Source organism: Falco naumanni, chromosome 1, assembly GCF_017639655.2.
Source record: "Falco naumanni isolate bFalNau1 chromosome 1, bFalNau1.pat, whole genome shotgun sequence".
Lineage (NCBI taxonomy): Eukaryota > Metazoa > Chordata > Aves > Falconiformes > Falconidae > Falco > Falco naumanni.
The window spans coordinates 57,167,144-57,181,242 of NC_054054.1; the positions used below are offsets into that span (position 1 = coordinate 57,167,144).

At 41.1% G+C, this 14,099-nt stretch overlaps 1 protein-coding gene across 2 annotated transcripts in view; it reads left to right on the forward strand.

Moving 5' to 3' along the window:
• The window catches only part of ATP10D (ATPase phospholipid transporting 10D (putative)), a 51,016-nt gene that overhangs the window by 23,824 nt on the left and 13,093 nt on the right, over window positions 1-14,099 (forward strand). Inside the window, exons 8-14 of one of the 2 annotated variants that reach the window (XM_040595050.1) lie at window positions 97-224; window positions 371-623; window positions 6,594-6,829; window positions 7,493-7,681; window positions 9,759-10,374; window positions 11,815-11,924; window positions 12,803-12,929. In XM_040595050.1, coding sequence (XP_040450984.1) covers window positions 97-224; window positions 371-623; window positions 6,594-6,829; window positions 7,493-7,681; window positions 9,759-10,374; window positions 11,815-11,924; window positions 12,803-12,929 — 1,659 coding nt within the window. The remainder of the gene's footprint in view (window positions 1-96; window positions 225-370; window positions 624-6,593; window positions 6,830-7,492; window positions 7,682-9,758; window positions 10,375-11,814; window positions 11,925-12,802; window positions 12,930-14,099) is intronic. The other variant, XM_040595058.1, reaches the window with a different exon arrangement.

Consider the following 14,099-nt stretch of genomic DNA (forward strand, 5'->3'; position numbering starts at 1 on the left):
AGCAAGAACTGCAGTCTTAACAGCTAATGCCATGACCCTGAACTGTGATACAGTTTACATACAACTGACTCACTTTATCTGGTTCTTGTTTTCAAGGACATGGAATTTGGTTAAGTAGATATTCGGAAATACCTTTTTTCAACATCCCTGAGTCAGATGGAAAATCGATCCCTCCAACATTAGCAGGGTTCAATATGTTCTGGACTATGATCATTTTATTACAGGTAACTTTGGTGTGCTTTGAACATGGGTCATATTCTGATCTCATTTATATCCTTGAAGTAACTCTTTGGCTTCAGTAGAGCAGCTTCATGTTTGTAACTGGCCAAAGAGTTTGGTTTTATTTAATCTACGTGTTTTATTTTGGTAGGTCTTGATCCCAATTTCACTCTATGTTTCTATTGAAATTGTCAAATTGGGACAAATCTACTTAATACAGAATGACATTGATTTTTACCATGAGAAAACAGACTCAACAATTCAATGTCGAGCATTGAATATCGCTGAAGACCTTGGCCAGATTCAGTATATCTTCTCTGACAAGACTGGAACCCTCACTGAAAATAAGATGGTTTTTCGGAGATGCAGCATTGCAGGACAGGAGTATTGCCATGAGGAAAATGGTAAGACACTAAATCTGTGTTCATAATGGGTCATTTTTCTCTTCTCAGAGAAGCTGAAAGTTTTGATTGGGGTCCAGTGGACTTCATGAGATTTGTGTAGCAATACACACTCAAGGAAGGTGTTAATTCAGACTGTTGCTGCTAATAGCCATGCATTTTTCCACGTTACTTGAATCCATTTATAGTGTCTTGGACTTCAAGGCTGTATGTAAGGTGCTACTTTGCAGCTGGTTAAGTTCCAACATATTTGATACCACAAAAACAATACTTTACTTGCTCTGGAAGAAGTCATGTCTACTGTGTTTTGCTTCTGTCCTTGGAATATTCAGAACCCAGAACACCAGAAAATTGCTCCAACTAGTCTTCCCCCTCCCCGTCTCTTTTTTTAAAATTTATTTTATTTTTATTTTTATTCAGCTAGAGTGCTAGCATTTTCAGCTTCAAACATCCTGTTGACTGCCATAGCAGTGTGCCACCTTTATGCAGTATACCTTAAGGTTCCAGTTCAACACACTGTTGCCCTTGAGGGTACAGTAGTCCAAAATAAGTATTCTGTGCTGAAGTCATAGAATCATAGAATGGTTTGGGTTGGTAGGGACTTTAAAGATCATCTAGTAACAACCTCCGTATCATGGGCAGGGACACTTTCCACCAGACCAGGCTGCTCGAAGCCCCATCCAGTCTGGCCTTGAACACTGCCAGGGATGGGGTGCCCACAGCTTCTGTGAGCAACCTGTTTCAGTGTCTCACCACCCTCACAGCAGAGAGTTTCTCTTTAATATCTAAATCTACCCTTTCTTAGTTTAAAGCCATTACCCCTTGTCCTATCACTGCATGCCCTTGTAAAAAGACTCTCTCCAGCTTTCTTGTAGGCCAGACTTGTTAAAGTCAGAGCTCTAACAGTAATGTTAAGGTACAAGTCAAGCAGATGTGTGTACATGTGTGTTAAGGCTGAAAAGATAAGTACATCCATCAGAAATAATGACTGTTGCATTCTTACTTAGATCTTGCACACCTCTTTACTGATAGCCAAAAAGTCAAGGAGCGGCATAGTTGCTGCCTCAGTGTCTAATAGTGTGGCATCTTTCTATATACATTTCACGAGAGCCTGTTTGAAGCCTTCTGGGAGCCGGGAGAAGACACAACTCCAGACACAAGAGAAAATTGGGCAATGATGTGAAGTCTTTGATTCAATTAGCTATTTATTAATTAGGTAAAACCACAAAGTTTTGATTACCATTACCGTATGTAAGTACTAGTGGCCGCAGACATGTGCTATTTTGCTGGTGAGCAATGCAAACATTCCATATGAGATCAGCTGTGAGGTGCTGACAGGTGGACCCAGGAAGTACAGCAGCATATTAAACCTGTCTGGTTTTGGTGGTTTCACTGCCAGATAGAACTGCTGACGATTGTGAGCAAAAGGCACACCCTGCTGGCCACAGCAATGAATCGGTTCAGCCCTTGTGTCAGAGGAGCAGATGGTTACAAACCATTTTTACGGTAACCTCTACACTTATTTTGAAAATTTCATTGTAAGGTGTCCAGGTGATTCTTCAGCTTTGCATAATTATACCAGGAAGGATGATAACAGCAAAGAGTGAGGAAATATTTTTTAAGTTTTGAATTTGGTGAATGAACAACTTAAAAAGTAGAATATATTTTCAGAGCATTTCCTAAAGGAAGGAAGAGTATTTCAGAAGATCTAAACTGAAGAGCAGTGCAAATGATGTAGCTGTGGCTGATACGGGTGTCACTGTGCCAGAGAAAGTATGTCTACAATGTACTTCTGCTACTAGTTCGCTTAGAGTTATCTTCCAGAAATACTAGTGTGTTAATTATGTTCATAATTATTTCCTGCTGTGCCCTGTCTTACCTGGAGGGTAAGCATGTGCTTCCTCCTAACAAATCTAGAATATGGGAGCCCTGAAAATGGGTTTGAAAAATTTGGAGATCTTGTGCTTTAGTCCTGTTTTACATTTATTCAGTTACATAGAGCTGCTCTTTGCAAGGCCTCCTGCTGCATATAGTAAGAGCTGCAGTGCAAAACACTACAGTCTTTTGTATATAGGCTGCTTACTCTGTACATACATTTCTGTATTTATGTCTGTAAATACAGAAAGGGATGCACGTGAGTGAAGACACAACAGCGATGACTGTGATTCAGTATAATCCTGCATATAAGTGCTCCCATGCAGTGGTCTGTCTAAAGTAATGTGTGCCTCTTGGAACGTGGGAGCAGAGCAGTGTGGTGCTATAAGAGGTGCCACATAGCAGTTGCTGGCAGTGGGTAACACGTTTGAATAAATTGGGAAGAGCCACTGAGAGGTCTTGTTTATGCTGTTGGCATGTTTTCCCTGAAAAACGCAGTCAAATCACCCTCCGATCCAGCAGGACTGTTCAGTGAAGTGTCCCTGTAACGGGACACTGACAAACTGATCAGGCACAAAGGTCTCGGCTTTTCTGGGGCACTGAGAGGCAGATTAAACACTAGGAGTCAAGAAAATCTTCAGTCCTCCTTTCACTTGACATGAAATTGTCAGAATGCAGGCTTCTCAGCAGTCTGGGAGCATGGTGGAATGGGCATGTGTTGTCCAAACCTGCCTCTATAACCATGTACTGAGTCACTGTTGCTGCTTTCTAGTTGTGATATGAAAAGGAGGGGCGGAGGGGTGGAAACCCTCTCAACCCCAGGTGTTTGTTCTGTCTATTAGCACCCCAGGAAAGCAGAGACCCTTGTGCCTGACCAGCCTGTCAGCGTCCCATTACAGGGACCCTTCACTGAACGGTCCCACTGGATCGGAGGGCGATTCGACTGCCTTGTTCAGCGAAACACACCAACAGCATCAGGGGGACCCCTCAGTGGGTCTCCCCACTTTGTTTGAATGTGATACCCACTGCCGGCAACTGCTAGCACCCACAAAGGACTAACACTAACAGTTTACAGCATAACACTATTATAAAATTATGACAAGTTAAGGTTGGCGATTGCTGGTGATAGGGGCTGTCTGCAGAAACAAGCTTGAAATGCTACACTACCAAACTGGTTACAACCAGAACCTTAACTAACTCATTCTGGCTGTCACTAATTATGTAGCATGCATGAGTCAAAGTTCTTAGCCAATAGGCATCCCTGTGGGGGGACAAGGCAGATTCAGCCCGTCGACTGATCCCAGAAGTTACGATGGGATCTTCCTCTCTCTTCTCCCCTCATCTGTCCACTTCTTATATACTTATAGTATATTGCATATTCGTTCATCTTACACAGGACGGGTTACAAATTTCTCACTTCTAATGCAAATAGTACGCCTCCTCAGACAGCGCTGCTGAAGTTCTCTGCTAACTGCGCATGCTCCTCAAGCGGGGTTTTGCCCTCTTTTGGGGGGGGGGGGGACATTTGAGTTGGAGGTCGTGATGTCCCACTACCGCTATTACCTTTGTTCTATTTTCAACTAACTTTCTGTTGATGTCAGTGGATTGCAACACTTCATCATCCTGTTTCCTCTCGTAGCCAGAACTTTCCTCACTTGAAGGCTTCTTTCTGCGTAACTTAGGTAATGGTGTTCTTGTCACTGCCTGTTCTCACGCTCCCCAGGGCTGACTCCTTTGATTAGAAGTCCCATCATTCATGACAACTTTAGAGTGAGCCAGCTTGACCTGGCTTTGTGAGCACTGAATCAGAGTGGGTAATCCAGGAGTTTAGACAACAATTCCCCCTGCCCTGGATTTATTTCCATCCAGGACTAGTCCATTTCCATCACATTTAGGTGGAGCTTGAGTGACTCTAGTCATACGTATGGTTGTTACTAACTGGTGTCACATGCCCAGTGAGGTGTAGTGGTATCTTGGAGGCAGGTAACTTTGGGAGGGAGGTGTGCGTGTTAGTATTGCAATGAGATGATTTCAATCTGAGGGAAATCATTTCACCACAATGGTTGACTCAGCCAGGGACATCTCATGGATTCTTCACGTGACAACTGGTATGCAGCTTATCAGCTGTGTGGTGCCATCAAGTTCCTGTTCCTTCAGGGAGCTGACAAGAGCATGGCTGCAGGGTCTCCACTCTGCTCTGTCATCATCACTCTTATCAGCATGTGCTGAGCTGGCGGGATGTGTTGCTTGGGGAACTGTGGTGATGTAGATTCTGTGCATGCCAACCATCCTGAAGGCGATAGCTGTATTTTACCCTAAAAAAACTCTCTTTAATACTATGCTTCTCTTAGGACCCAATTTTTCTCTAATTCCCTCCCTCAAGGTGATTTTCCCACACTAGTAAAAGGGATCAATATCATATGTGGGATATTCTGTTTGGTAGTTGTGGAGAGCCACCATTTGTTATGTCCCCACCTATGTTATATTTTAAAAGAACTACGTTACTAAATTCATGTTGACATCAGGGAGGTGGCCTGCCAAGGGACGTGTAAGCTCTGCTTTCCTTGGGCTCATCAGAATGGCAGGATGAGGGACAGGGGGCTTTCATTTACATTCCAGAAAGAGAAGACAACAGGAAATAAGGAGAACTTAGGCTAGCAAATCTCGTAGCTCATTTCCTGAACATAGCTATGCTCCTGCACTTGGGCTAGGAGGAAAAGGGCTCACATAATAAACCCATTTCCATCTCCCTTTGAGCACCAGAGCTGGGGACTCTGAACTGATGTTAGGTTTCCTGCTCACATAAAACAGAATAATACCCCACTTTTCAGTTTTCCTGTACAGTAGTTGCCACTTTAATGAAGAAAAAATAGGGAATTAGTGGTGTTGCAGATGTCTATATGTTAATACTGGGGTTTTTTCCTAGGATGCCATTGTTTTTATTCACATTTTAATGAAATAAATAGGCAATGCACAGCTCTTGGAACGGTTTTCCCATGCCACCTGTGGATGCAGATGTTGAACGGCTAGTATATGCTCATTGCATGCTATTTTCACAGTGACGGGTAAAAACGTGAAAGCTGAATAGTGTACAGTGACCTGGTGTTGCCTGAATTGAGATTGCAACTTCTTGCATGTGATTCAACGCTGTTCCAGAACTGCAGTGCAAATGCTGGGATTTGTTCTTAACAGGCACATGATAGCATAGGCGTGTTTTCCTTTGCTACACTACTGATCTTCCTAGTTGGATTTGGGGCAGAAAACTGCATTTATGTCTTTGGTGCAAAGGTGTTAGACATGTAAGTTTTATTGTTAAAACCTGATTTTCAGTTAAATACTCAGGAAGTGTATATGTGTGTGTGATGGGGTTTCCAATACAGAAATTATAAACACAGTCTCAGTGAGTTCCTGCTAGAAGCTGTGCTTGTCAAACCGCTGGCATACAGTCCTTGATCCATCATAAAATAATTAGGCTAGAAAACATATCAGGAGATAATCTGGTCCCATTTCTCTGGCCTAAGGCAGAGTTGTTGCTCTCGTTCTTTATGAATGGGTTTTTTTGTTTCTTCAAGACCTCCAGTGATGGCCAATTCACTACTTTCACAGACATTGTTTTAGTACGTCATGTCTGCTCTGGCAGAAATCTTGCTGATACCTAGCCTGAGTTTGTCTTGGGCCATTGTGATTTCTGATATCCACAGTGCACATAGAAAACAGGCTATTTTCCTTTCTCTATACAATTGCCCTTCATGTACTTGAAGAATGTTATTTGACTTCTATCAATGTGGCCTTCTGGAAGCTGTGTAATTCCAGCTTATTTTACTGTTTCCATGCAGCTCATGTTGTCTAGTATACTGATAATTCTTGCTTCCTCTTCCGGATTCACTCTAGTGGAGTGTTGCTCTTGAAGTCCGGTGTCCCAAACAAGAAGTCAGTGTGATGGCTTGTTACACGTTTTATTTTTTACAAATGGTGGATTAATCTTAACTATATACTGAGTTCCTTACTTTAAAATTTTGTTTCTTGAGCCTCCAGGCAGTATTCTAGACAAGTTTCTTTTTGTTCGTGGAACACTTAATTTTGTTTCCTTTTCCATAGCAAAGAGGTTGGAATCGTATCAAGAGATGGATTCAGAAGATGAGGATTCAGCTGATCGTCATTGTGGCTCTTTGACCCATATGTCAAAATGGCAGGGGCACAACTGCAGAGACGTGAATGAACCTTTGAACAGAAAGTCTTTGAATCAGTTGTCTTGTAGTTACCCTGCATTAGGAGGGGAAGATGGAGCAGGCAATTTTCCCCACTCAGGACCTCTTGCTTTCAGCAGCCCCATTGTAAGTAAAAGCTGTTAGTTTTGGTGCTAAATTTCTGACATAGTTAATGAAGGAATATCTTTTTACTCCTGTTTGATCAGAGTGCTTGTCGTTTAAATAATCCTTCCTCTCTTCCATCAAAACCAGTGCCTCCTAGGTTTCTTGGCTACGTCCTATTTGCAGCTGACATTGTCAGACGTTCATTGGGTTGTGAAGGTGTATGCTTTTGTTCTTGCTACTGTGAGTCCATGATCACTCCAGCTAAAATGACCAGCTTCATCTCAATAACAGTTTGTTCTTTTGAGTTAAGAGGTTTCTGGCATTTTCTTTAGTTTTTAATAGGAAATATCTATGTGACCGATATTTATTGGAGGCTAAACTCTGCTTCTGGACCGAGAAGTGTCTAAATAGCATTCCTCATACTTAACCTCTGTTGAAGTGTCTATGAACTAAGACTTTGCTGTTGACCTGTCTGGCACGAAGTTTGACATTTCCAATGGACTAGCACAAGGCAGTGAAGACACCAGAGTGTTCCTCTTATTTCCTAGTCCAACCAACTGACAGACAGCATCTGACAGGAGGGAAGTTGAATGAGGTTCTACGCTTCATCTGTAACTGATTTAACTTCCAGAGATGAGATTAAGTTTATATCCTAATGGACAGTTTTGTTCACTTCATCAATAGGAAACAGATGTTGTACCAGACACCCAACTGCTAGAGAAGTTCAGTCAAATTTCTTCTGATTCCTATCAACGATCAAAAGAAGCAAGCAGCAAGTTATCTTTGGAGACAATGTACATCACTGACTTCTTTCTTGCTCTGGCAATCTGTAATACTGTTGTAGTTTCAGTCCCCAATCAACCACGTCAGAAGGTAAGGCGGCCCTATTTTTGGCTATTTGGCCTTATTCGTAAATAAACAAGCTCTCTTGGGTTTGATTTCAAAAGAAAAAAACAACTAACTGACATACCTTCTCTCCTCTATTGATTTGTCCAGTTAGAAAGAAGGGAATTACTATAAACCCACGGGATACAATGAGTCAATGTGTGATATAACGCTGGTACAATTTTTCCAGTGCAGAAAAATTTAGCTTCAATATTTCTGCTTCTATGTGTAGATTGCTCTTAACTTCTACAAGAAGAATTTTGAGATCAAATTGCAATTGTGATTTTTTTTGTCTGTATTGTAGTTATGCTTTTCAGAAAGTGCATAGCTTCCTTTAAGAGTACACAACCACTCAGGTTATCTTTACAAATACGTTATTGTTGGCTGAAAGATAAGAATAATCTCAGAAGACTCCCAGAATATTGGAACTGAGAATGCTTTTACCTGTTCCCTGACTACTCAAATAGAGTTTCAGAAAAAGTATGAAAGATCAACTTCTGTATGTGTAATAATCTGAAGAAAAAATGCTTTGCAGTATGACATAAGGTGGTCTCATCTTGAATGTACAGTGCATTTGCTAGACTGTCCTAGTTTAATGGTTTGTAGTGTGTTTTAAGTCTTCCTGAGACCACTTACTGTTTTCAGAGCACACAACCTAACATCTTTTTAAAGATACCATCTTTTTCAAATATTTTTTTTTTTCAGGGTAGGATTTTCATAACCCCATCTTTTACCAATTTTGACTGTCTTGCAAGATAGTTCCCAAGTTCAGCTTTGGTTTCCTTCCTCCCCCATTCCCTGGTTTTTGTTGACTGTGTCTTTTGAAACAAATGTTTGACATGTGCAGGACTAGGTTTTGGTCTCCATGTAGACAATGAACCTACAACCATGGCTGAAGACATTCCCCAAAGATAACAATTCTGTGGAGTATAAGGTACCTCCTTTGTATAAATAAGCCTGGTATCTTAATGTGCTTTCAGGCATTCCCAGAAAGCACACTAGGCAGCCTACATGTCCATGTGTGGATGAGGCAGCTGTGTTCACAGTTACTAATCAGCCATTCCTCAAAGGTGACGTAGGAAAAAAAAATCTTGCCTGTTTAGGGAATAATATTTCTGGATGACTTGCTAGCAGGGGAGAAGCTCCAGGATCTACCAGGTAGGTAGGTTGGGAAGGGCAATGTGATGTGCCACGATGTTTCTGAGTTCATGATTAGGGAATGAAGTGAAAGCTCGAGGCAGTGAAAGGGTTCGGTGTTAGTGTTGCCTTAGGGAGAGGTGATGAAGGGAAGTTCCTAGTTTCTATTTACATAGTACTGAATGGAGACATTCAAACTTAGGTGCAGTTGTAGTAGAACTGAAGTCAGTGTCTGTCTTTATGCTTTTCAGTGGCAAAGGAGAACGTGCTTCCTGGTGGTAGCTCATTCGTAACTCTTCACCAGGAATGAGAAATTAATGTCAGCATTGCATGGCTTGTTCCTTGTTTGTAAGCTGTTAGCTGCCTAACGGTTCTGAGTAACAATATGCCAATTATTTTATAACATTGATGAGAGGGGAACTGTCTTTTGTTTTAAATCCAGGCATTAAATTTTTTTGGTAAGGTACTGTATTTTTAACAGTACTTGTAGCTAGTTACTGTGAGGGGTATGGAGTTCATTTATTCTTCACAAGTATCTTGCCAATTCAGAACAAGAATTTAAGTGTTTAGTTCATTTGCCACAATTTTTAAAGGTCATAATGTCGTACTGTTTCACTGCTGAAAAAGTTCTAGAGAGAAGTATTACATGGAGTCATGAATCGGACATGGAGTGCATACGTTTTTCACATCTGAAGTATTTTTACAGTTCTTTTGGTCTGAATAATGAAGGTCTTACAAAAGCTGTTTAGTATGCTTATATGGTTATATGTTTAATTGAGCTGGCCATCTTTAATACAAGCAATCAAACTCTTAGTAAATTTTAAAATATGACATTCGTTAAGGTACAGACATAGTTTGTAAACTGTCCTTCTTTAGTGTAATAAAATACAAAGAATTTAACGTAAATGCTTTAACTCTTTTGTTCCAGATGAGGCACTCTTCGCTGGGTAGGATGCCTATTAAATCACTTGAGGAAATCAGGCAGATGTTCCAGAGGTTATCAGTTCGGAGACTAAGTTCTTCCCCACCTCCAAGTGTGAAAGAGTCACCATCTGAAAGCCCCAGTAGTTTTGTGCGCAAACTGTCTATTTTCAGAATGAAACTGGCTTCACCTGCTTTGAATGGAGCTGCTCAAAGGGCTGCTGAGCCTCACCATACTAACAGCCCAGAAAATTCCAAAGTGCCTCAGGAACTAGATACAGTGAAGGTAGTTGCTGGCTGTGAACACAACGGTGCTGCATCATCTATTGAATTGTCTCCCCTACCTAAAATATGTTACGAAGCTGAGAGTCCAGATGAAGCTGCCTTGGTTCATGCTGCTAGGGCTTATAAATGTATTTTACGGTCGAGGACTCCAGATCAAGTAACTGTGGACTTCACAGGTCTGGGATCTTTAACGTTTCAGCTTTTGCATATCCTGCCTTTTGATTCAGTTCGGAAAAGGATGTCAGTGGTGGTTCGGCATCCGGTCTCCAACAAAGTGGTGGTGTTCACAAAAGGTGCAGACTCAGTCATGATGGATTTGTTGAGAACTGCATCTGAAGGTATCTGTAGAACTTACAAGTCTTTGCTCATCTTTGTCATTTTTCAGTGTGAACAGATGGCCTGATTCATGACAAGAGACAAGCAGCCAAAGCAGAACTAGTATCTGTGAATAGTTCCTTTAGGGAACCCAGAAAAGCAGTATGGCTTTTCACCTAGATATGTCTGTGCTCTGTGCTGGTGTGCGAACTGAGAGGAGAGAAGCAGCTGTTATTCGAAGGATTTAGTGTTGTCTAGGCAGACCCTTTGGAGCCAACTGAAGTATTTTCAATTATAAAGTAAGGGCATCTGCTTGAATAGTTGGCTTCTGCTACACAGTGAGAGTTGTTTATTAGAATGAGATACTTTCTAGCCTTTACCTATTTTAGTGTTTCTGAGCTTTTGGAGAGAGGTATCGGTAGCAGGTATCGCCTATCAGAGTTTTTTGAGTTGTGGGTTTTTTTTTCCTTTGACTATTTCTGTGTTTCTAGATGGAATAGTAATAGCTCTAAAGTTGTGTGGTGCCTCCTGCTGAGCCCTGTTGTTCGGGGGTAAACGTTTTTGAATGGGCCACAGGAAGGATGCACCATGTTGTTTAAGCGCCGATTTATTTATGCACTGTAGCAAATTTTTTAACTGAAGGCAGTAAAGAGAAAGTGTTCTCTGTGTATGTTAGAAATAAATACCTAAATATATTTAAATTCAGAAGGATTTGATTTTTAATAGTTTGGAAAGTAACATAAAGGAATTCTTTTTAAAGGCTTGCTTCTGCAAAAAGGAGTTTGGTTTGTATGTTCCATGGCTGGCTGATCTCAGTGAGGAAGACGGGTATTTCTAATTCCATGGGTGGATTTTAACTTACCCAGTGTTATAGCCATCTAAAGTCTAGACAAAAAAACTCTGTAGGCCGTGGGGCAGAAACAGTACCTCCAAAATCTGTTGTCTTACTAGGGGGTTAATTTCATATCTGGAGGTGCCTCTCCTTACTTTGTTTCTCAAGGTAGACTTGGAACCTAACTTCTGCATGTCCAAAGTTGGTGAGTTGAATGCCTGTCGGAATAGACCACTCCGTAATAGTTATTTTTAAAAAAGCTTTTCTGCGACTGCCCTTTTAGCTCCCTCCTACTAGACCAGTGACAGTAAAGCTGCTTGAGTGTCTGTAGCCCAGTATGTTTTAGAAAATAACTTTGGTTTAGAAAAATATTTTGATATACTAGTGACATCTAAAGATACATCAGTACCAGATGGGTTCCCCCTCACTGCTTGTACAGACTGGTGCGCTGCATGCCCACTGTAGATACAGCCACAGTATGTTGTGCAAACATGAAGATACATTCATAGTTAAAATAAAACCTGTTGACATTTTGGTATTTTTAAAATTTATTTAGACCTTCAAAAATTTCCACTAAATTTAGCCTAAGAATGCATATATTAATTTGCTTTATTTGCTTTTTGTGTGATAGTAGGTACTAGTTGTTCAGAAATGGAACAAAAGGAGATTAAAGAGAGAACTCAGAAGCATTTGGATGACTATGCCAGAAGAGGACTACGCACTCTGTGTATTGCTAAGAAGGTATTCCTTTTAATACGTATTTTTAAGAATGTGTACAGTCTGTGACCAACCTGAGTGGTATCATCAATGGAGCAGACATCACCACTTCTAAACAGATGCTTCTGTTGCCACATTTTGTTTATCCTTATGCTCTTTCAGGAGGAATTTGTAAGTTGACCCAAATAAATTTCTGACTTCTGTTAGATTGCCATAGTTATTGTCAATTTAGGATTAATAGCCTAGTTCTAAAACAGGGCGTGTCAAATAGCCTGTTTTTTCTTCAAGAGTCCTGAGCAGGTTGTCTTGTGTTAAACTTACCCTGGCTGGAATTACAGACACAGAAAACAAATGAAGTCAGACCTGTTCTATTGGGTTTCACAGTTTGTAGTGTTAGAAGCTTTGGATGAAAAACTTCAGTGACGTTTTGAGATTCCATTTTAAATTCAAAGCTGCTCGGAAGTAAAATTCCTTAGGGATTGAAACAGGCAAGAAACCTCTTTATGAAGCCTTATGCAAAGTGAAAGTACAGGCTGTGTAGCTGTAGAGTCATCAAACTGTACACAGCTGCGCGGTGATTCTGTGGCTGTGTCAATGCCGCAATTAAAGAGCGGTAAGGAGAGTTACACTGTGCTTATTGGCCTACCTACCTTCCGTCTAAGTGGAAATTTGTCAGGTGGCTCCAGGGACCTGCAGGGTGCTGGTGATAATCTGACTTGTGAAGCCCGGCAAAGTAATCTTACACTATGAATGCTGTACTGAATCGTGGCATGTTAAGTGATGCGCTGCCAGGGGCTGCGCTTCTGGGTTCAGTATGGACATCTGGGACAGCAGAAGTAACTGTGAGGTGCCTTTGAAAACACAATATAGATATATGCCGTATGTTTTCTCTTCCTCTGTAGGTGATGAGTGATGCAGAATACACAGAGTGGTTAAATCATCATTTTTTAGCGGAAACAAGTATTGACAATAGGGAGGAGCTGCTGCTTGAATCTGCCATCAGGCTTGAGACTGAACTGACTTTGCTCGGTAGGTATAAAATACTGTTAACTCCCAGGAAACTGCTTATGATGTTCATAATTGAAATTTACCTGCAGAGAGCTGTGCTAACCTCACTTTGTGTAACACATAGCTTTCTACAGACCTAGAATTTATTGCCACTCCTGAATTTTCATAAATCATGCTGGTAAGTTTGTACTAGTAAAACACACTGAAGACAGCTAGTGCTCTTCTGTTGTTTGTAAAGGGTAAAGTTTTACTGATTTATCTTTTTTTATTTTTTTTAATTTTGTGGTAACTAGAGTTTTAAGTGTCATCATAATAAGTATGTGAAGTGGTAATAACAACTCACAGACCTGTGTGGGCAGACATTCACAGGGATCCCACTTCTGCGCATGTTTCCATCGTTGTTGCATTTGTGGCACAGCAGGCGTGCTTGTGCTGTGGTCTACTGTAATAACATGGAGAATAATAATGTTAGGTGTGCTTTTGCAGGAACCATTCCTCTGATGGTGATTGCTCTGTGCAGAAATGGGGAGGCCAAAACCAAATGAAAGATGTTTACTGTAGATGTTTAAAAGGTAAACTGCAGGCAGTCTGGGAGAATAGCCCTAGAGGACTGTCCAGCAAATTAACGCTTGGAAAACAAAGTGACTGTGGTGGTAAAGGCAGCTTATGCTATAGGTGAAGAGGACAAATCCTGTTACGTGGAAAGGTGTTACTTCCCTTATTTTGTGCCTGATCAGAAAAAATGCCATAAACTTTGATACTAAAAGGAATTCTGGGATTACTGGCTTCAGTTTCTAGAGAGAAGACGGAGCAGTGCTGCTGTAGTTTTAAGGGATGAGTGGCTTATACAGGTACCCGTTTGTACTGGAGTCAGCAGAGGCAAGTCTAGTTGCTGTGGAGACTTGCTGTCCTCCAGGCCAAGGCATTTTTTTGTCTCGTGTCTCTGTTAAGACAGTAAGCAATATGGGTTTGCCCTAACATTAAATGGGAGTGAGAATAAGAAGGATAAATGGCTTCATACTACCAAGATGCTTGTTTTCAGTACCCCTGCTAGCTTAGTTAGCTCTGCCTGGGGCCATATGTACATTGTGATCTACAGAGTAGAAGTCATTAAGCACCTCTCGTTCTGCCTCTTTGAGCCTTCCTTTGCTTTCTTAATAAACGTTACCTGTTGTAGCTGCAGCTGTAACT